Source organism: Protopterus annectens, chromosome 7.part0, assembly GCF_019279795.1.
Source record: "Protopterus annectens isolate FY-2018-M chromosome 7.part0, PAN1.0, whole genome shotgun sequence".
Classification (NCBI taxonomy): Eukaryota; Metazoa; Chordata; order Ceratodontiformes; family Protopteridae; genus Protopterus; species Protopterus annectens.
This window is the reverse complement of record NC_056739.1, coordinates 312,504,222-312,527,150: the sequence shown is the minus strand read 5'-3', so window position 1 is coordinate 312,527,150 and position 22,929 is coordinate 312,504,222. Positions and strand designations below refer to the sequence as shown.

The 22,929-nt window shown below is 42.5% G+C and overlaps 1 protein-coding gene across 5 annotated transcripts in view; it reads right to left on the bottom strand.

Annotated features, from left to right (window-relative positions):
* The window catches only part of SRGAP2 (SLIT-ROBO Rho GTPase activating protein 2), a 1,651,541-nt gene that overhangs the window by 425,351 nt on the left and 1,203,261 nt on the right, over window positions 1-22,929 (bottom strand). For all 5 annotated transcript variants that reach the window (XM_044076850.1, XM_044076847.1, XM_044076851.1 and 2 more), the window contains one exon: window positions 15,265-15,462. In XM_044076850.1, coding sequence (XP_043932785.1) covers window positions 15,265-15,462 — 198 coding nt within the window. The remainder of the gene's footprint in view (window positions 1-15,264; window positions 15,463-22,929) is intronic.

Sequence of the window (22,929 nt, the reverse complement as noted above, 5' to 3'; positions counted from 1 at the left end):
GAAGGGTTGCACTGCCATTAATGCCTGTAGTTCAGAGACCCTTCTTGCTGAAGTTATTGCCAGCAGGAAAGCAGTCTTCCAGGATAAGTATTGTAATTCTGCTGTTGCTGCTGGTTCAAAGGGGAAGTGTCAATTTTTCTAGCACAAAGTTCAAGTCCCATGCTGGCAATGGAGGTTTCCTGGGAGGTTTCACATTTTTAATTCCTCTCAGAAACTGTCTGAGCAGAGGATGAGAGAAGACAGGAGGATCCAAGCTGTATTCTGCTGAAATAGCTGATGCATGTATCTTGATGGAAGAATAGGACAGGCCTGTATGGAAGAGCTCTGCCAAGTACTCCAGGATGTTGGCTATGTTCACCAGTGTCACATCTTGCCCCTTTGCAGTACTCCAAATGAAATATCTTTTCCATTTAGCTGCATAATTCTTTCTTGTTGAAGGTCTACGAGCCTCCAGGATTATGTCTTTAACCCTTTGGGATAAATTTGGGTTAATTGCTGTTATGTAATGTTCCAGGCAGTTAGCTGCAGAGTTTTCAAGTTTGGATGCAGGATGTTGTAGTTGTTCTGTGTTAACAGTAATGGGATCAGGGGTAGTGTCCATATTTGTTCCCGAGACATGCTCCTCAGCAATGGATACCAATGTTGTCTTGGCCAGTCTGGAGCTATCAGAATGATCCTCGGACGTTCCTCTTTGATCTTCAGAAGCACCTTGTGCATCAAAGGAAGTGGTGGGAATGCGTATGCTGTCAGGTTTTTCCAACTGAAAGATAGGGAGTCCACCTTCCAAGCAAGTGGGTGGTACGTCCTTGTGCAGAATTTCTTTAGCTGGTGATTGAGTGGGGATGCAAACAAGTCTATTTGTGGTAATCCCCATTCTCTTGTGATGGCTTTGAAGATGTCCGGATGCAGCATCCATTCGTGGGCATCTGTGGTAGTTCTGCTTAATATGTCTGCTAGAATGTTTTCCTTCCCCGGTACAAAAATTGCTTGTAACTGAATGTTGTAGCTCAGAGCCACATCCCATAGGTCCAGTGCCAGCCGACATAGAGGGTATGAATGTGTGCCTCCCTGTTTGTTGATGTACCACATAACTGTGGTGTTGTCTGTCCTTATCATCAACTGACCTTCTTGGAGAAAAGGTCTGAATGACTGGATTGCCAATTTTACTGCCATCATTTCCTTTAGATTTATGTGCAGGTGCAGCTGGTCTTGAGTCCATAGGCCTTGAATGCACTTGCCCAGCATGTGTGCCCCCCAACCGAGGTCTGAGGCATCTGTCGTGATGGTTTGTCTTGGTTGACTGTTGCAGAAGGGCAATCCTGTGTTTGATTGACAGGCCTGAGCCCACCATAGGAACTCTTGCTTCAGGCATGGGATTATTGGAATTTTGGTTTCTAGGCTGTGCTTGTGTTGGGACCACAAATTCTTTAGGTACCACTGTAGCTTTCTCATATGCAGTCTGGCATGAGGGACCAGTATTATGCAGGATGCCATGAAGCCTAGAGCTTGCAGCACTTTTCTTGCAGTTAGATGGTTCTGCTTTGTTAATGCCAAGAAGTAGAGAGGTAGTTGCTCTTTCTTTTCTGCAGTTAGGAAAGCCATTTGTTTTGATGTGTCCAGTTCTGCACCCAGAAAGGTTATTCTTTGGGATGGAATCAGCCTTGACTTTTTTATATTGACTGTATATCCCAGGGCTTGCAGCAGGTAAATGACTCTTTGTAAGTCTTCTGTTAGCTTGCTTTTGTTGTCCGCTTGTATCAGGCAGTCGTCCAGGTAGGGATAAATTTGAATCCCCTGAAGTCTGCAATGAGCGATTACTGATGCCAGGCATTTCGTGAACACTCTGGGCGCAGTAGATAAGCCAAAGGGCAATGCTGAGAATTGATAATGCTCTGATCCTGCAAGAAATCTGAGGTATCTTCTGCAAATTGGTCGTATGGGGACGTGCAGGTATGCCTCCTTGAGATCTAGAGTTACCAGTCAAGACTCCTTGCCCAGCATGGGAAGAAGCTGCTGTAGGGTCAGCATTTTGAATTTTGGAACAATGAGGAATGTGTTTAAAGCGGACAGGTCTAGAATAGGCCTCCATTTGTTTTCTTTTCTTGGTACCAGGAAGAGTCTGGAGTAAAATCCCTTTCCTTGATCCATAGATGGTACCTTTTCCACAGCTCTCATTATTAATAATTGAGATATTTGCTTTAGAGCTTCTGTCCTTTGAGTAGGTGGTAGGTTTGGCATTCCTCTCTTTCCTGGTAAAGTATGGAAATGGAACCTGTAGCCTTGGTCTATAGTTTGCAAAATCCATTTTTCTCTTGTGATGCAATGCCAGTTCTTTGAAAATAAGGTTAGCTTTCCGCCTAAGGGTGCTTCTAGTTGTTCCCTGGTAGGTGCCACCGCCAAGTCACTGTGATTGAGTTGTTGTAGTGGTGGTGGCTGCATCCGTGCCTCGCTGGTTGTTACCTTGCCACTGGCGTCCCCTGTAGGCACCCCTGGATTGGTTTCTGCCTCTAGAGCGCCTATTCCTGCCTCTTTGTGTCTTAGAGGAGTCCGGAAAGGACCAATTCTTGGAGGGCCAGTTCCTGCTAAACCTTGGAGGTTGAACCTGTAAGAAATCTTTCACTGTTTGTACAGATTTTGCCTTCTCTTCCATCTTTTTTTAGTACCTGCTGTGCAGGGGAACCAAATAAATTGACCTTGTCCATGGGTGCATCCAAAAGCTTTGATTTGACATGGTCTGGTAATGCCTGTTCTTTCAACCATGCATGCCTCCTGATAACTGTGCCAGTCATGGCTGATCTAAAGGAAGCCTCCAGTGCATCATAGCCACATTTTAAAGAATGGTTACTAACCTGCTGTATGTTATGTACCATTTCTTGAACATACTTTTTATCTAAAGATTCTTCAGAGGACAGCTTTTTAGTTAACTGGTCAAGCATAAACTCTTGATATTGAATCATATGAAATTGGCAGTTCAAAGCCCTAGCTGACAAAGTAGCAGAGGTGTAAACTTTTTACCCCATCTCTAAGGACCTGGATTCCCTTTCAGAGGGAGGGGTTTTAGTAGAAGTAGCTGCTACAGCTTTAGGGCCCTGGGAGATAGTCTCTGGATCTGCAAAAGGAGCCTTGTATAAATGGTGATGAGTGTCCGGGACCCTGTAGAACCTATCGGGCTTAGCAGGAGCCGGAGGTAATGAATCAGGAGCAGTGCAAGCATCATTAAATGCATCATCTACAACAGAAAGAACTGGAGGTATAGCTAAAGGCCTATGTTGTGGCAAATGTAGAAAGGTCCTAAGCCTTTTCTGGAGTCTGAGAAATCTTGGCCCTGCCACTGAAATTGTTCCCTCATAGCATGCAAGGTTTCCCCAAAGGAAAATTCCTCAGGCGGAGAGGCTGAAGGATGGACTCTTCAGCATCAGAGTCTTCGTAAGGAGAATAAGGAGCCTCAGGAGGGTCTGTATGTTCTGAGTCATCAGAGGAATCATCTGTGGATACTGGCTCAGGGGGCTCTGCTCTAGGCCTCTTTTCTGGAGGAGGGAGAGAGGCCCTGTCTGGATGAGGCTGGGATCCACGAATTAAAGAGATGAGATCCTCAGCCAAAGAAAGCATATGGGAGCTGGTGCTGGGCCTGTGAGAGGGGGGTTTGGCAGGCACCGTTTTTGATGCTTTGGCTGCTTTAGCCCTGGCAAAGGCCTTAATAGACATTGCTGCAGGAGGCCTAGCAGCTCCACGTGCAGGGGTTGAAATATCCAGGGGAATGGTGTCTGATAATTCCTGTGAAACCGCAACAGAAGGTTGGATTTCAGAATCCGATTCTACCAGGTTAGAAGAGGCCCCGGTAGAAGGCATTGTTTCAGCTGAAGAAAGAACCGCTTGCTCGGTTTCGGCCGAAACCGAGACACTCACGGTTTGCTTAACCGCGGTTTCGGCCGAAACCTCGGACCGCGAGTGTCGGTCCTTTTCTTTGCGTTTTTTGGTAATTTGCGTTGTCGGAGGATCCGACGGCATAATATAGGCAAAATCGGAGCCGAAAATCTGTTCAGCAAACTCCAACCGACGTCTAAGCGTCCGTCGGTTAAAAGAAGCACAGGCTAGACAAGCTGCTACGTCATGGTCTGGGCCTAAACAATGTATGCAGTAGGAGTGGAAATCTTTATGAGGTATTTGTTTCCCACAAGATAAACAGTTATTCACTTTCTCTGACATCGGCTGAGGCAAGAAAGAGTCCCCAACGGGGTACTTAGCTTTTTAGAAGTCTTCGAAGTAATATTCGGTAGTAATAATCTCTGGATCTGACCGACCGGCACTTGCGAACAGCTTCTGCTTCGGGCGCCACGCGGCAAGAAAGACTGAGGAAAATGGCGTCGGCTGATGCCTTTATACCCGAAGAACTGCCGCAATGACGTCGGGTGAAGTGCGACACCAGCCGAAGCCAGACCCAGACTTTGGAATCCGGCCGACCGAAGGGCTGCCTGACGACAGGACAACCCATTTGTAAGGACTGCAGATGCATCCTTGAAGGACATCAGTGATTCTCATGATGACTGTGTATAATGTTTGGGAGTGGCCAGCCTTTCAGTGCAGCCTCCATGTGATATTTGTCAAAGCTTCAGCCAACGCACTTTTAATGAGCGCAAAAATAAACTCATTCTGAAGGGGTTACTCAAGTTTCCCTTCTCAGAGGCCATTTCTGCAATGGAGGTCTCAACCCCTCCTTCTAAGGGCAAAAAGATTCCATTCTGTTCCTTCTTCACCATCGGATGATCAGAGCAAGCCTGGGAAATCTAAGGTCCCTAAAGTTATCATCTGAGCATAAATCTGCCTCTCTGGCTCCAACCATCTCAAAACCTTCGATATAGACGCCTGTTTTGGCACCGGTCCTGCCTCCAGCACCGATCATAGAGCTTACTAAGCCTATTTCGACTCTGGCACCTGTAGCTACTTTGGCTCAAGGCACACCTTCAAGTACGCCATCAGTTTCCATTTTGGAGCCAACCGATTCAGCTCTAAGTGCCACTTCGGCACCGAGCGTTGTACTGACCTCACTGGATCTGACCCCTTTGCTTCTGGTCTAGAAACTAGGAACTTTAGCACCAGCAGACCTTGCACCACGGACCTGAGACTCCCCCTCCGTAGACCCATTTCTGGGCCAAGCATACAGCCCTTTTCCCCGATTGCCCTGACTCTCTGTCTGGAGTATTCACTAGATCCACCAGAAGCCTTTCGGAATACGATGTGGTGCATCTTGTAGACCAGCTGTTGGTAGCCAGGGGGATTCCCCCACTTTCTAAAACCCATCCACCTACCGGACTTGGGTTGCCTTATCCACGGACTCCTCCTTCAACCATCTCAGTTCTGAAGCCTTCTGCTCCAACATCCTTCTTGGAACCTATCTCCTTGGCACCTACGGTGAATCTCACTCTGGCTCCAAGTTTGTCCTGTTGGTCTTAGTTTCCCACCGAACTGGTCCTTCCTCAATCTGGGGATTGGGGGATGGGTGTGTTGGCCTGGGGTACGGTGCCAACTCTCTCCTCGCTTCCTCCCTCAGCACAGATGGCCACATCCTCGCTGATTCTGCTTGAGGCTCCATCCGTGGGGGTGGGTCAGTTGGAGTGGGGTGTTACCCTGGTCCCAAGGTTTTCTTTCTCGGTTCCAAGCTCCCATCCTTCTTCAGGCGGGCCTACCTTCCATGCGATGGAGAGGGCTCTTGCTTCTGGTTGCACTCCTTTGATGTTGGAACCCCAGTTTTCACCCCCTGAGCAACAGCTGTCGCAGACCACCCCCCGAGACACCGGGCAGAGAAGCCAGAGTACACCTCTGTTCAAGGTACTGATTCTTCCGAGTCCTCCACAGAGACCCCCACTGATGAGCCCCCCTCGTAAGAAGACATGTAAGAGGAAGTACATGGACTCACCTGAGGAGTCCTTAATGGAAGACATGGATTACGATGATGGTGAAGGTTCCCCACAGTCACCTCCTGATGATGTCTCCTTCAGAGACATCCTGGAGATGTTAAAGCAGAAAGGTGACTGGAAGCCCTCCAACCCTTCATCTGAGGAGTCCATGTTACTGCAGGCTTTTTGTGCCCAGCCTTCTATCTCTTGGGTGACCCCACCTACCGACGAGCTTGTCCAGCTCATCGTGCAGTGCGTGTGGAAGAATCCTGATCCCATTAAGGTGATCCCCCGGAGACCAGATAAAATTATTTCCCCTCCCGAGGAGAACCTGCACTGGTCCAAAGGGTTACCAGTTGGATGCTATGGTGGTGGTGGTGGCCACGAAAAAGGACTTGGCTGAGGAAAGTCCCGCTGTCCACCCACCCAACAGGGAGTCCCGGGCAGTGGGCAGACTTGGGAAGTGTGTTTTTGCATTAGGGACTTTTGCTATATGATCCCAGAATTATTTGGCACATTTTACAAGGCTCCACGGTTCAGTCCATCCTTCCCTTTTTAAGAGAAGACAAATTGGATGTGCTCTATAGATCTCCGGAATGCATATTACCACATCAAGATGGACAAATGCTCCAGGAGTCTGCTTCGCTTCTGGCTAGGAGCCAGTCATTACTAATTTCGTGCCCTGTCATTTGGTCTCTCTACAGCCCCCAGAGTGTTCACAAAATGCATGGCAGTGGTAACAGCTCACTTGAGACTAAAAGGATTCCGAGTGTTTCCATATCTAGATGACTGGCTCCTTACCGCCCCATCCAAGCATCTTCTGGTAACACCGCTACACCATACTCGCTCTCTGGAAAAATTCTTGGGAATAACGATACACTGGGAGAAATCAAACCTTATCCCTACACAACAAATGGAGTTCATTGGAGCAGTGTTCAATACTCCATCAACTAAGGCTTCAACTCCGGGTGATTCTTTCCCAAACAGCCTCTGCAAGGGAAGTTCTTCAGGCCCTAGGTTCTATGGCTGCATCAATTCCAATCATGCCTCTAGCAGAGCTACATATGCAGATTCTGCAATGAGTTCCTTCTCTGTCAATGGTTCCCCAACTGGCATCCCCTGGATTACAAGATTCGAATAACCAACTCCTGCAAACAGGACCTGCTTTGGTGGAGGAGGCCAGACGTAGATCTGTGGAGCTGCCCATTTCTACTCGCCCCATAGCCCACAGCCATTGTGACCATGGATGTTTCCCTGATTGGGTGGGGGGGCCATTTCCAGGGAAAGACTGTCCAAAGCACATGGTCCACCTCAGAGGCCCACCTGCATATCAACGTTCTGCAACTGAGAGCCATGCTGTTAGCGTTGCAGGCCTTCCATTCGGCTCTCCCTTCTGGGACAATTGCAATTCAATCAGACAATATGTCAGTGGTCTGGTAAATCAACAAGCAATGAGGAACCAAGTCCTATCCCCTACGTCGAGAAGCCATGAGAATTTGGCAGTGGGCGATAGCTTCCAACAGCTTCTTGATAGCAACGCATATCCCGGGGAGCTCCAACGTGATTGCGGACAAACTAAGCAGATGCATCCTCATGCCCCACAAGTGGTCCCTCAACCCAGAGGTGGCGTCTGTAGTCTTCAACCACTGGGGCCAGCCTTGCTGTGATCTTTTCGCTTCACCATCAAACACGAAGTGCAGCAGCTACTTTGCCCTACTTCCCCCAGACGTGGAGCCATAGACGGACGCTATGATCCATGATTGGCCCATGGGAGTTCTCTACACCTTTCCTCCCATTCCTCTGATCCCACAATTTCTAAAGAAAGCTCTTCGGTTGAGATGCAAGGTGATCCTCACAGCCCCATTCTGGCCTTGACAAGTTTGGTTCCCCTTTCTTTGGCCTCACCTTGTATATTCGTCGTGGATTCTGGACCCTCTACCAGATTTGATTACTCAACCCCAAGAGTTAAGCCACCCGAACCTGTCCAGATTCAAGCTGACAGCTTGGTTTCTCCACTTCCACTAGTTGCCAGGCAAGCTAATCTCTCCTCCCCTGTTTGAGACATCATTCTGGCCTCTCACAAACCATCCATCAGAAGACTATATCAGGATAAGTGGAAAAGGTTCTCCCATCTGGTCCAAGGATAACATGCTAGACCTGTATTCGGCTCCAGGTATTGCAGTGCTTCAATACTTGGCTACGTTTTTTGACAATGGAGCCTCTGCCTATACAGTAAGAGTACATCTAGTGGCAAATTCCAATTTTTACAATGGTATAGATGGCACCTTTCTTATTTCTCTACGCCTCTGCAAAGCTTTCCTCAAGGGGACCTCCCATCTCAGGCCTCCTCTCAGACAGACTGTGGAACCATGTAACCTCACTTCAGTCCTCCAGTCTTTGATTCAACAGCCCTTTGAGCCTGCTGCTAAGTGTGACCTAATGTTTTTGTCTTGGAAATCTTTATTTCTGGTAGCATTACCTCTGCCAGAAGAGTCTTGAAGCTGCAGTTATTGTGTATCAAGAGGCCCTACCTGGTTTTTCATAAAGACAGAGTGTCACTTCGGACGAACCCATCCTTTCTTCCCAAAGTTGTTTCTGAATTCTCTATTAACCAGTCCATTGATCCACCAGTGTTTTTTTCCGAATTTTTCCAATAGAGGAGAGTATTACCTTCATTCTTTAGACGTACATAGACAATTGAGATTTTACCTAGACAGCACCAAACCTATCCGTAAATCTGATCAGCTTCTCATTTCCTTTTCAGGACTCAAAATGGGAGAGGCTGTTTCCAAGGTTACATTATCAAGATGGCTAAGGGGCTGCATACATTTCACCTATTCCCTCCATAATGAAGCCATGCCAAAAGTCAAAGCCCACTCCACTAGATCTATAGCAACTTCTATAGTGTTCCACTCCAGGGCTTCCATGGATGACATCTGCGCAGCAGCTACTTGGGCTAAGCCTCATACCTTTATCAATCATTACAAATTGGACCTGGTCTCCAGAGGTAGAGCTGCCTTTGGCTCAATGGTACTCAGTAATATTCTTCCTTAAGGGCCGCCCATGGACCTCAAGGTAGCTGGGGATTCTGTCTCATCAGTGATGAATGGAAAGAAGATTAACAACCTCAGATAAAAAGACATTATGTCTTAATGTTCCATCTGTGTTTTTCATCTTCTTTCATTCATCATTTCCCGCCCTCCTTCCCCCTCCAAAGGCTCCTGGGGGATGCTTTGGGTCTAAGTGGTGCCCTAGGGTACTTGCGTAGAGGTGGCCTCGGCTTTACTTACCTTTTCTTAGCAAACTCGATCTGAGGTAACATGGAGAAGGGCGACTTGGCTTGAGAGTTTTTTTGGCTGGCGCAAGCTTGGTAATAGGCCGACTCAGTTCCGAGGGCTTGGAACCGGACCCATCAGTGATGAATGAAAGAAAGAAGATGAACACAGATGGAACTTTATGGTAAGACATAACTTCTTTTTTTTCAAACCACTTGCAGATTTCAACATCAGGACTATACCCAGAAATGACAAACTGTAAAACACAGACGCATGAGCAATGCAACAGTACACTTTAACAAGCTTTCTGCAATTCAGACACTGAAAGAGAGAACTTTCAGAGATGCTAGTCATGAATGAGGACCAAACTATGCATATGTCAGAAAAAAAACTAAGTAGCACAGGGTTAGGTGTATCATTCCAGTCTGGCACAAAACATTCTGATGTCCAGGCACAACAGGCTCACACTTCAGTGACTGCAGGAGCTCAAGAACTTTCAGAGTTCTGCCATGACAGAACTGCAGCAGTTACTCATTGCAGGCATCCTTCAGTGTTGGATCTATCCAATCCATACTCTAAGTTTAAATGGGAGGATGTCAAAATGCCAAAAATACTGGGAGAAGCAACCTATTTTAAAAGTTCTGCATTTACAAAGTAGTGTGACTTGGGGATTGGTTATATATTAGGAAGGAGTGAGAAGTGGGAAGTCCCCAACTAAACAGAAATTTGGGAACATTGGTGAAAACAGTACCTATAAAAGAGATAGTTTTTTCAAAACTGAGTCATGTATCAAGTCAACATTAAGATAATGGGAGTGTGTTAGTCAACTTGTCTTTTTGACAGTGCACAAGCCACAAATGATTGAAAATATTCTTCCAAGATACACTGCAGTGAGCATTACAGATTAATTTCATGAGAAAAATAGGACTCCCCTCCCCCCCTGCAGACCTCATCATAACACTCATTAAATTCTGACCTGTTAGATGTTATTGCTCATTTCGGCGTCAACAATATAACATGTTCTTTGACATCTACTCATTTAAACTGCATCCTTCACTTGCACGTGCCAGATTCATTGAAATATGTTACCCTCTCTTATCCTGGTGATTCAATTGAAGCAATATTACTGTTGCCCGTTCCCTTAAACGAGAGTACACACCCAAGTTCATCCGTCTTCTCTTGACCTAACTGCTGGTACATATCCTGTTCCAATTGCATTAGTTCTTTCTAAAACATTTCCATTCTAACTCTCTACAGAAATGGGAAATGCCCAAACTGCATCAAATACCACACAAAATAAGGTTTTATTAACTGTCACCAAAGATGAAATGACAACTTTGTTTTCTACTGGTGATGCCTCCTACACAATACAGTGTTACATACCACCCCCCCCCCTTGCAAAACATGTCTTCTTTACTGAATTTTCACAGTATTTGCTTACAATACGTTTGTCTCGTATAGCACTCCACAGTTCTTCCTTCTTGTACCATTCTGGTAGGAGTTCAGGCAGGTGAGACTAAAGAACCTTATTTGCACATAAAAGCTAAGGAATTAACACAGGGTTTGTCACCAGCCAAATCTTTCAAATGCACATGCACCTAAAAGTTCATTTAACCCACTCCACTGACTGGTTCAATGGGAAGAAATTGCTGCTTTTTTGTTACATCTGACCAGCATAATGCAGCCAAATTAAAATGAATGAAAATAATCTTAAACATTTCATACACGTTTCTGCAGGTAGTTCTGTTATTTATATACTTTGCTTCTAGTTATAGCATCAGATGCAAATTTGGGCTAGGTATATTTACAAACATGTTAAGGTTTCTCAAAGATATTAATATTATACTGGCAAGCAAACAACTGCAGAAACCAAAACTCTCTGTCTCACTGCACTGCCCTGAGCTCCACGCATTTTAAATTTGCAAAGCACAGCTTTCTGTATGAAGCAATTAGCACTTTGGAAAAGATTGAAACTGCATCAGCCCTCATTAACATGCAAATGAGTTAACCCACAGCTGATTAACTATTCACGTGAAATCCACTAACATTTGCACAGGTGTAAATTGCTTATTACTTGGTCTTCCAGGGCACACCTGTCTGTATGTGTAAATTGTCAGAATGCAAACACACTGCATGGACATTGACGTGTTTTGCACTTCTTGCTGTGCGGTACGAGCAATGCAGCATGCTTGCAATACCTTCATTTTTTTTAACAAGAGAATACACTGCTTTTATCTACTTATGCTGAAGATTCTCAAATCCCAAAATAATGCAAAATAAGATAGAACCACAGCACATAAACATTTCAGTTATCTGGAAAAATGGGAAAATCTCCTAATTATAGCTTTTATCAATTAACGTTTTCATTTTCAGAAATGATCCTCACTTAAATGTAGAGAAGCATTTTGCACTGCATTAGGAAGGTGGCTTCCAAACAGAGATGTACTTTAGAAGTACAGTTATGTTATGAATTTGCAAACTGTAGATGTTTGTGTATGTTCACTGTTGCAGTAGTGATAATACCTGGGTCTTCTGGTACAGAAGGTGCATTTCCTTCCAGATCGATCAGACGTCTTCCACCCTAGATATCTGCAAGTCTGTAACATTAAGACAAGACATCATCCAATGCCATCCTTAGCTCCTTCTTGCTGCAGTATGTTGGTTTGTGTTTTAAAGCGAGTTACTAAGCATTGTCAGTCCATTGGTTTAGCCTGGCTACCAGAGTACAGTGAAGTACCCAAATGGAGAAAAATCACAGTAAATTTGTATGCTTATTTTTAACTTGAGATGTCTGGCACCAGGGCTGTAAATGTCACAATTTAAATTTAAATTACATTGTTTGCAGGAAGAAAACCCTGCAGAAAAAATTTCCAAGGTGTTTATTCTGCTTAGATACAGAGAGCAACGTTTCTTCCAGTCCCCACTGTGTTAGGTTCAGCCAGGAATACCATTAAACTGCATTTGGGTGGGAACAACATATGCCATCTTCCAAATGGGGATCTAGTTTGCTCAAACAGGAAGTCTGTTATATGCATCAATGCTGGATGCAGGCCATTGTTTGTTGGTCAGAAATTGTACAAAGAAGGAAGTGGCAAAGAGATGGCATTCCTGAAATTACTGCCTTGCACACATCTCCAAATAATTGGTTTCAGTCAGAGATAACTATTAAACACATGGCTGCAGACATTTAATCCAACTTAAGTCTCTGTGTGTTATTAATGCAATAATTTTGATGGTTTAAGTTATGTGCAATGTGTTGAACTGGTTCATACATGTTTTAACCATGGTACCCTGTGTTACCGATGCAAACAGCAGCTGCAGGTAACTGACAGACTGGTGATAAAAGATGGATTTGCTCACAGCAGGTATGACAAAGTACTTTCTCGCAAAAAGTCTTCCAGAGCATGTAACAGAGTCAGAAAAAGTGAGGAAATACAAAAATACACTGGAAAGGCACAATACAATTCTCACAAGAGGCATGGGATGGAGATATAACCTTCCAATAAAGTAGAACCCGCTGTTTATCAAAAAGGCAGGAAACTGTCAGACAAGACGGATTAAGCAATCCTCACCTATGGTAAAGTTCTAGTTTCCCAACTAGATAAAGTTGTTACTGAAATACAATGCATAAGAATACACAAGATTCAGTTTAACATGTAAGCTGGTGTTATTCACTTTTTTAGCAAGCCAAACAGAGACAGCAAATTTGCTGTGTAAAATTATACTATTACAAAACAGGTTTTTAAAAGGCGGTGGTGTGATACTGAAAAAACGTCATTTGTAGAATGCACCCGGATAAAGCCGCCAGCTGCTGACATTTTCACTCTCGACTTAGCAAATACACATACTTTACAGCACCTCACAAATGCTACCGAATACTCCCAGTACTTAAGGCCATATGTTTTCGCATGCAAGTTATAGGTCTTCGCATGCACGTTTACTTCCCTTGATTACATCATTCTGGTCAGTCTGTATGCAAATACAATAAATGCACTAATAGGAATATGACGGGTGAGACAAAGGATCCACAAAGACAGTAACTGGCCCAAACGGTGTACCTTGTGTATCTTAGTTCAGAATTAAGGCAAAAACTTTGAAATGCCACATCATTTCCTTCTGCAGCAATGCAGTGCAATGGGAATACTTGGGAGAGAATATGGAAAATCATGACTGCTGTACACCAAAGCGATAAACTCTCCTCTGTTCCTGTGGAATGCATGGGAGCAGGACTCATTGTTTGTGAATAAATAAATATTCGGCTCCTTCATTGTTAAAGTGAACTTGTCTACTTTGCCAACAGGTAGATGCAAAAAGTCCCCTATATAAATGACACAGGTATGCTGTTTTCAAGACACTTAATTGCCTGACCCAACCTGCACAAAGCTGGAGTAGAGCAGATTCTTAAGGCCAGGTGCATTGGATCACTACTTGGCAGAGAGACTCCAATGAAAATACAACTTAGCGTGACAAGGGATTTGGGTGTAATTCTGCTCTAGCTCTTATGTAATCAAACTCAGTATTAGTGTACACACACCTATCTATCCTACATCACTGCAGAGTCATAACCATCTCTTACAGCAACCCTGTGACCAGCAGTCACACACACGCACACCAACACACACACACACACACACACACACACACACACACACACACACACACACACACACACACACACACATCTACAGTCAATATGGGAGTCATCAATCCATCTACACACATCTTTGGGATGTTGCAAGAAACCCATGGGAACCCAGTGAAACCTTGCAGACTCCATACAGAATGTGCTCCAGCCAAGAATCGAACCAGATAACATCATACTGTGAGATGACAATACTATGCAATGCACAACTGTCCTACCATACACGTCCATCACGTACCCAGAATCAAACGCAAGTAAATAAAATACATTGTTGATAAGTTCATAGGTTAATGCTAGGCTGATTGCTCTGAAGCACCACTATAAGCTTATCCAATATCTTGAGGTTAGAATCAAACCCTGTAGTCTGCGTCTATGAGGTAAATACCTTAACCATTATGTTAAACTCACCCCCATAATGTTGTGCTTTGCTGGAATTGAACAGCAAGATATGTAAGAAGTTAGAATCAAACCCTGTACCTTGAGGATATGAGGTGGAGGCCTTAACCATTATGCAGTAGAATCCCTAAATGGGAAAAATTGAGATATCTGACTTCAGTGACAGTTGTTCTTAAATATCTATCTGCTAGAAATGAAACTACAGGACATGGTTCAAGGAAACAAAATAATTCATACCTCTCAACTTCTCAGTGCAAGAAATCTGGACAAAGCCAAAAATAATGGGGGGCAAAGGTCCAAAATCAGGGACACATTTTAAATATTGCTCATGCAACTTAAAACATTAATAAAATAACTGTTTTGCATTAGCATGCATTTTCTGAAGGGTATTATGTCTAAAACTCAACTCTTCGTCATTATTTAGTGACTTAATTTCTCAGTTATGTCACAGAAAATCACAAATTTTATGAGCAACAGACTAAAAATATGAGGCAAAAAGATGGATAGTTGAGAGCTGTGTGTCTGTTATACCTTGACATGTGCACAACAAACGTTATTCTCTGAAAGCAGTCTAAACATTTCCAGAAGAAAATATTGCCGTATACGAATGAACACATTTTACAAAGCCCCTGGATTCATTTCAAAAATAAATGAATGCACATGTAGCAACACATGTATCTGTATACATACACACATACTCTATTATTCCCTTGAAAATAATATGCTTGGCACATCAAGTAACATTTCACTGCAAGTTCCAAACCCATAAATCAAAAATATTTCAAAATAAAATGCTCTTGTGGATAAAATTCTAGATATAATTTGCAGCTGCTGTGTCACAGGAAACATTACTGCCAAAATGCTGCTGAATATGCAAGATGGCTGCCCCACAGCACACACAAATCAAGCTCAGATTATTTCACTTCTTGTACAAAAGCTCTTAAGAAGTTTAATGGAGCTTTTATAAAAGTCTGATACCTTCAATAAAACCTGCCAAAATATAAAGTATGAAGGTCAATATGCTCCAAGAAGTTGTTTCATTATAGCAGTCCCTTACCATGAAATAAAACTGTTCTGTCTCTTGCTGATTGGCCCGTCTCTTGGCAATGCTTGGCTTACTCATAAAGGTCTCCGATATGGTAGACTTGACAGACTCCATAGAGTTGCTGTGCTGGAAGCAATCGGATACATCGTAGTCCTCAATTGTGACAATGTCTTGAATTGTCTGAAGAGTAGCCTCCATTGTCTTCTTCAACTACCATAAAAGAAAGATAGTGATTGAAAAATAAATCAGATTAAAGAGAGAAGGAAGTTCAGAAACTTCAGTAATTAAACAGAGACTGAAAAAGGAAAATTTCAATGAAGTTGTACCATTTAAGTGAATAGGTGTATCCCCATTGTAAGATGTGGAAGGTCTCAGATGCTTAAATCAAAGTTCTAGAAGTGGAATACAATAGTCTGAACTCTGTGGCAAAGCTTAGAGAATGTTGAGATTTCCAGTACCTTGAAGGAGCACTTTTACTTGATACAGAACATAAAATCTCTAACTATGGCATTTGCCATGCAGCAGTGGATTTCTACCATAGAGATAACAGTATCAATTTTTAAGAAAGAGAAAGTGGGTTGTACAGATGGTTGTCACAGGCTGTTCTTATAAACCACTTACGCAAAGGTGTACAATGATGCATCATATTTTACACACACACACACACACACACACACACACACACACACACACACACACACACACACACACACACACACACACACACACACACACACACGTCACAGCTTCCAGAAAAGAGCAGCAAGGCATACTCCTGATAAACCTGTACTTGGCAATCTTTCCTTGCACAAGTAATACAACATTGTCCCTACAGTGATGCACGTCACCTGCACCCCTGCCCAACAGAGGGGGTTAGGCCATAGCACATATGACCTCATTACTATGATGCAAACAAGGGCAGAAACCACCCTCACAGCTACCTAAATTATGGCCCCTGCCTGATGGCTATAGCTTCCACTCTGGTGAATTCCAGCATTGAAGAAAAAGGGCTCAGGTCTGACTAATGGAGGCTTGATGGTTGGCAGGTGGAAGGTGGGGAAGCAGTCTAGACAAAAAAAATCACTGGTGCACTGCATCAAAATAATGATCAATACATGGTGAAGTCATACCATGCAACACCACAAAAAAAATAAATAAAAAAAAGGGGGGGTGACTAAGCCTTCCAGTCAGAGGTCAAGACCAAAATTGAGCGATAGAGTATTTCTTAGTAGATGCACGATGTATAAATTTCTCCTTATCCACAGTCAGGTCTAACTTAAATAATAATCCTAACTGTACAAAATAGTCTTACAGTAAGAAGAATAAGGTAACCTAAAGCTAACCACTAGCTTACTGCAGATGTTCCTCCTCCCCCAGACCCAGAATCCACAGGTACATTTATGAAAAAAAAAACCTACTTTGCTAAGCAGCCTCAATTCAGACATCTTGCAGATTTTTATTACTAGAACTTTCATGTCTGAGATACAGTTAATAATATAACCTGTCTGAGATACAGTTAATAATATAACCTGTCAATTCACTTTCCTGTAAATTGTTGTATGGTATGCCAAAGACAGTCATATGACAGAAAGGCAGTCATTGTTGGACTGGACCCTCAGTATTCCCCTAGAGACATCCTCTGAGCTACCTGGTCATATATTTGCCTATTTTAGTGACAGACACTTACCAAAAAAGCAAATATATGAGAACCCATAATCAACCGCCATACTTTAAAGCAAAATAAACTTCTTAAAATGACTACAATGCTTGTAACTACAAAATGGTCACCAATCAGATCACAAATGGAGTCCAGGACTGCATGGCCTTATAGAGAACCTATAAAGCATTTTCTTGCCAATGACAGAAAAATATTTCCCACGTGCAAAAAGCAAAGGGACAGCATGGCCGCCTTCTGATTCACCAGGGAACTTTAAAAAAAAAAAAAAAAAAAAAAAAAATTTTCCATTGTGTCAAAATGCATCACAGATGTCACACAGGATCCTTAGGAACCAGACAACTTGGAATGGATATTTTGCACTCAGACGCAAATGCAAGCAAATGAAAAAGAAAGCCAAAGCTCTGTACCTTAAGCAAAGATTTAATTTCTCCCGTTAAACCAAAATATTTCAGAAGGAAGTAAAGCTTATGGATATCAGGAAACTGCTGGCACTGTGATTACCCTCTATGACAAAAATGGATTAACAGTACCCTGCAAAGCAGAAGAGTTTGAAAAGTGATGAAATGTGCCACTAAACAAAACTCCAATTTGCCACTAGAATACTGAGGAGAAAATGTCTGAGCTCTCAAGCTCTCATTCAGTTTCTTCCACCTCCACAAATTACATTTAGAAGGGGAAAACAGTGCACGAAAAATTCCAAATCATGGCACAACAGGTTCCAACAAATTGTTCAAAAGAAACACAGAGCACTGCTGTTGCTGCCAAGCTTTCTTTATTAACACATTCTGGTACCTCGGCCCCACCGGCCTTCAATGGAATAAATTCATACACATAAGGCAGGATTTTATACTCCCATCACCATACTTAATTCAACCAATAAATTCATTAATCAATTAAAAAACATTAATTAGCTTTGTTTAAACATACTTCATTGTAAAACAGAGATGCGCCCCGCCACAAAACACACTAACACTTAACAATTAACAAAAGTGAACTATAAACCATGTTACTATATAAGAAAATATATCTCACAATGCATTACCAAGAAACTTGTATCAAATTCATTTAATAATTTCATTTTGTTTATATTAAACACTATAAAGACATACACATTTCATAAAAAATCAATTGCAACCACCCTAAGCCCTATTAAGATGCTAAATAATGACTTAAATATTTTCTTTTATACATATATTTATATTTATGGATATGCTAATTTTATTTTTCCTCAATATTTTATTTCATTGGTCTATATGTTGAATGTTTGCATTAAAGTCCTGGTTATTCCCTAATAGCAAATAACCACTAAATACCCCACTCTATTTCTAAATTAAGACCTTTCGGGAACAAAGTGCCAAAATAAACTATTAATTTTGATTCCAACTGAACTAACTTCCATTTAAATTCATCACCCCCAAATTATGTTCACCATATGGCTTTGCCAGTACACTAAAGAAAAAACTATCTATATGACCTCCATGTGTGCTGCAAAAGTGCTGTGCCACTGGACTAATCCAATCTCTTATTTCTAACATCTCCTAGATGTTTGCCAGTGGGGCCGAGGTACCAGAATGTGTTAATAAAGAAAGCTTGGCATCGACAGCAGTGCTCTATGTGTTTCTTTTGAGGAGTATTCCTGTTTTTCCATTTTGGAGCCAGTAGTTTTTGTATTTCCAACAAATTGTTCCCAAAATTTGCATAACTTTGGGGTATATTCGTTTCTGTGAGACTAATGTATATTAATCATACCTCTCGACTTCTTGGAGCAAGAAATCTGGGCAAAGCCTCAAATAATGGGGGGGGGGGGGGCAAAGACTCCAAAATAGGGAAAATTTTTAAATATTGCTCTTATAAACTTAAACAGTTGCTAGAATAACAGGTTTTGTATTTCCTTAAAAAAATGCAATTTAACAGTATGAATCTCAATTGTCGGTCATTTAGTGCCTTCACATCCTCAGTGATTTGCCAGAAAGCCACAAATTTTATGAACAAACTAAAACCATGAGGCAAAAACCTGGATATTCTGTGAAAATCTGCACAGTTGAGAGGTATGAATGGATCCATCCCTGACGTACATAAATCATCCGTTTAACAGGTTTTGTATTTCCTTAAAAAAATGCAATTTAACAGTATGAATCTCAATTGTCGGTCATTTAGTGCCTTCACATCCTCAGTGATTTGCCAGAAAGCCACAAATTTTATGAACAAACTAAAACCATGAGGCAAAAACCTGGATATTCTGTGAAAATCTGCACAGTTGAGAGGTATGAATGGATCCATCCCTGACGTACATAAATCATCCGTTCTTACCTCTCCATAAAACTACAGAACACTGCAAAATCATATAGGTGCATTTCACTGCTTTCAACACTTTCAAGGACGCTTGGGAAGTCAGTACATGAGCTAATGAATGCTGTTCCTAAGCTGTGTGGCCAGCCTTGTATGAGGGTATTAGCAAGACTCCCAAAAAGGCTTAGCACAAGTATATCACCCCCCCCCCCTCAAAAATCACATGGACTCTGCTAAAATTGACAAGTACTATTTATATTGACCTCAGAAAGGCAGTAATACACTATTACCCCCCTCCCCCAGTAAAGCTCAGGGAATAGGAACTGAGAGACTACTGCACAATATGGGACACTGGTTTATATCTTGGAAGGATGCATGCAGCAGCAGCACGCGCAGACAGACAGAGACAGAGACAGACAGAGAGAAACTGAGATGGAGACAGAGTTTCTTGTTCAAGTAATTACATTCAAGGGTCCGAGGGGATTAAGCAAATGCAGGCAAGTATAGTTTGACCCATATCATGACCTCATCTCACTGCTCCTCTTAGCCACGGCACGTTCCATAAGGTTCAAGAGGAAAGGGTGCGGCTGGTGGAGACCCAGTAAGTAAGTTGGGGGTTAATGTGCAATTATTAGTTGGGTGCAAAAAACAGAAAGACAAGCAGATGGAAAAGGAATAGTACAGTTTAAGTGGAACGCAGCAGATAAGAAATCAACACAAAGACATGCAGCTGACAGTTAGTACAGCAAAGAATGGAAATTGCACTAGTCTCATATACAACAATCATGTACTATAAGGGTGACCTGCAAAACAATGACAACCTGTTCAAAATAAATTCAGCAGCACAGTTTTAACTAAGGTGAGGTAACATGGCTCTGACCACAAAACTGACAAAGGCTAAATGCATAATTTCTATTGTAATGTTCTCCAGCAGCCCTTGTCACAGATACCCCGGGGGGGGGGGGGATGCTTTAATGTCACTGCATATTCTGACCCATCCAAATAATCCTTCTGAAAAAGGCCAGCATAACAGGAAAGCATGATACCCTCTACTTTCCATAAAAAGCACAGTGTGGTAGTCCCATTAACAAGAATCTAATTTCCTTCTATAACTATCAGGAAGTAATCATTTGGATAGCAGACTTATATCAAGAGAGAAGGCATGTAAGAGAGCAGCTGGGAACATGCAGTGAGCTGAGACGAAGAAGGAAGTGACCAAAACATAGCTCATGTCAAACCACATGACATACCTCACCATCCACTTTTGACCATGATAATGTAGCAGCTTTTTAGCTGTACACAAGACCAGCATATTTCAGTGAATTCTTACATTGTCAATGGAATGGAAGAGAGAGAGAGAGAGAGAGAGAGAGAGAGAGAGAACCTCCCCTGTCATACCAATGAGTCAGGTGGAGAAATTATACAGCTGCCCTTTCAGCTCTCTCTCTATTTTAGGGAGTCTGCAAGTTTGTTCCCACTTGAAGCACCACCCTTTGTAGAGACAGAACTCTAGTGCAACCAAATAAAAGTGTGTGTCTCTCATTCACTTACTCTCTGTATTGGCAGGTCATCTCATCTGCAGCAGAGGATAGCTGAATATTTCATGGACACATAACAAGCATGACCACAATATCACTGCATGGCTAGGAGCATCTGGGGAGGGTGAAGAAATGGTCAAAATGAAAAACATCCCCAACCCCAATCATTAGAATGGTGCTGTACTGGAATGCCATACCCCTTTTTTATCACATTTTTCAGTAGTAAGAAGAGGCCTCAAGACCTGATCGATGGTAGAGGCCAAGAGGAAAAAAAACTCTTGCATTCAAAAATGAATGAGGGGCTATGCAAGAGACCCAGATGGTGATGGCCACGGTACAAGTCACTTTTGACAGTAGCCAAGTTAAAATGAAAGTTTGCTTCAGTGAATGACATTTTTTTTAAATTTCTTCCAATTTCCAGAAGCTAACCTAATTAGCTGTTCTAGTGAGCCCAAATATGGGGTCTGGTAGCTAAAAGCAGACTATCCAGTATAGGGGATAGGCTGCAAGGAGGAAAAAAATCTTTCTTGTAATCCTCAGCACAGCAGTTTTGTTAAACTGGATGTCAACAGTCACAAACCAGCAGTTTGCAGGACCATGTCACATCACACTTGGCAATATTCTACCAAAATTAGACTTACCTTGTTACAGATATACAGAAAGTTTCTCCACCTTTATATTTCAACATGTTCAAGAGAATTATTGTAGCACATCACAGAACAGTTTCATGGCATCACCTCATTTCAGAGGAGTCTGCACTGGGAAGACCAAAAGTGAAGGTAAAGATCTTTGTTGCCAGCCTGCAGAAACAGCATCAGATCAACGCTGTATGTTTACTCAGACTCTATCACTGTTGCTATCAGTTTTCAAAGATAATTCTGAGTGAATTCCAATGAACCACATTATTGGTTTCCAAATTTAACAGCAGTCTTGGCTCAGTAACACAATGCAGCCTTACCTGAGCCCCCTCACACACACACAGGTTCTGAAAGAGATAGCAATGAAAGTTGCAAGTGAGTAGAGAGTTTTGGTTCTCCAATCCTGGTGGAAACAGTGATGGTCTAATCCACTTATGGGAGTGTCCTTACCCAGAAGATTTGGAAGTGGTTACACATTCACATAAGCAAGCCCAACTAAGGAGGCCGTGGAGGAAGTCTCCAGCTAAACACCCAAATGCAAGTCAGATCTCCTGTGTAACCCCACCTACCTGTAATAAGACACACCCACCCTAAGTATAACCTACCATGGATGGTGACTTGGATGCTCATTCTCCTACCTGTGTGCTGACTGTACAAATCCTCTGGTTTTCTGACTAAATGTGGTTTCCCAGGCCTCTTGTTGACGGCTAACCTCAAGGAAGTAAACTGAGCCATGTGGGTACTTAGCATGCCTTAAATAAACTGTTTTTCAGCTTTTCCCAGTTAGGGGTCGCCACAGCAGAACTCTGGTCCGCTAATGATTGGCAGTGAATTTTTACAGTGTCGAGTTGCCAGCCCGGAGTCCAACCTTCAAGGAAGGGACACGCATGCACCTACCTGCATGTCTTTAAATTCATTCGACTGTGGGGAGGACATGCAGACTCGGCACAGAAGGCACTCCAGCTGAGAATCGAACCAGAGAACCTTTTGCTGTAAGGCAACAACGCTAACTGCTGCACCACCGCGGCATGCCTTAAATGATATCAGAATATTTCTGCTTTGCCTCCAGTTTTTAATTTAAACATCAACATGTTCCAGTCATGTGAATTAATTCAAAATCTTTACTACAAAATAACTATAGGGACTTGAACTGGACTGGATGCAGTAAACAGAAATAAGCCTGACAAACTACATTTAGAGTTATTATATCAAACATCAAAAGAAATATAAAGTGTTAACTGTGCAAAAGAGTTGCATTTAAATTTGTACACTTTTTGAAGAGCATAACTGTACAAAACTATAAAAAGCTTATGATATTAAATGGTATGAAAATAGAACAGGAATGTAAACATTCCAACTGGCTGCTGTAAAAATACTAGTATGCAACTAGGTTGTGTCAGTTTCTGTTAAAATAACCATATAAAACTTTTTAAACACATTTTAAAGCCAACTGAGGAAGACCTCAAAGAAATGCAGACTGCACCAGAGTTGAATAACTGGCAACAAAACAGTACTTGTGGGTTCTTTTAACTGA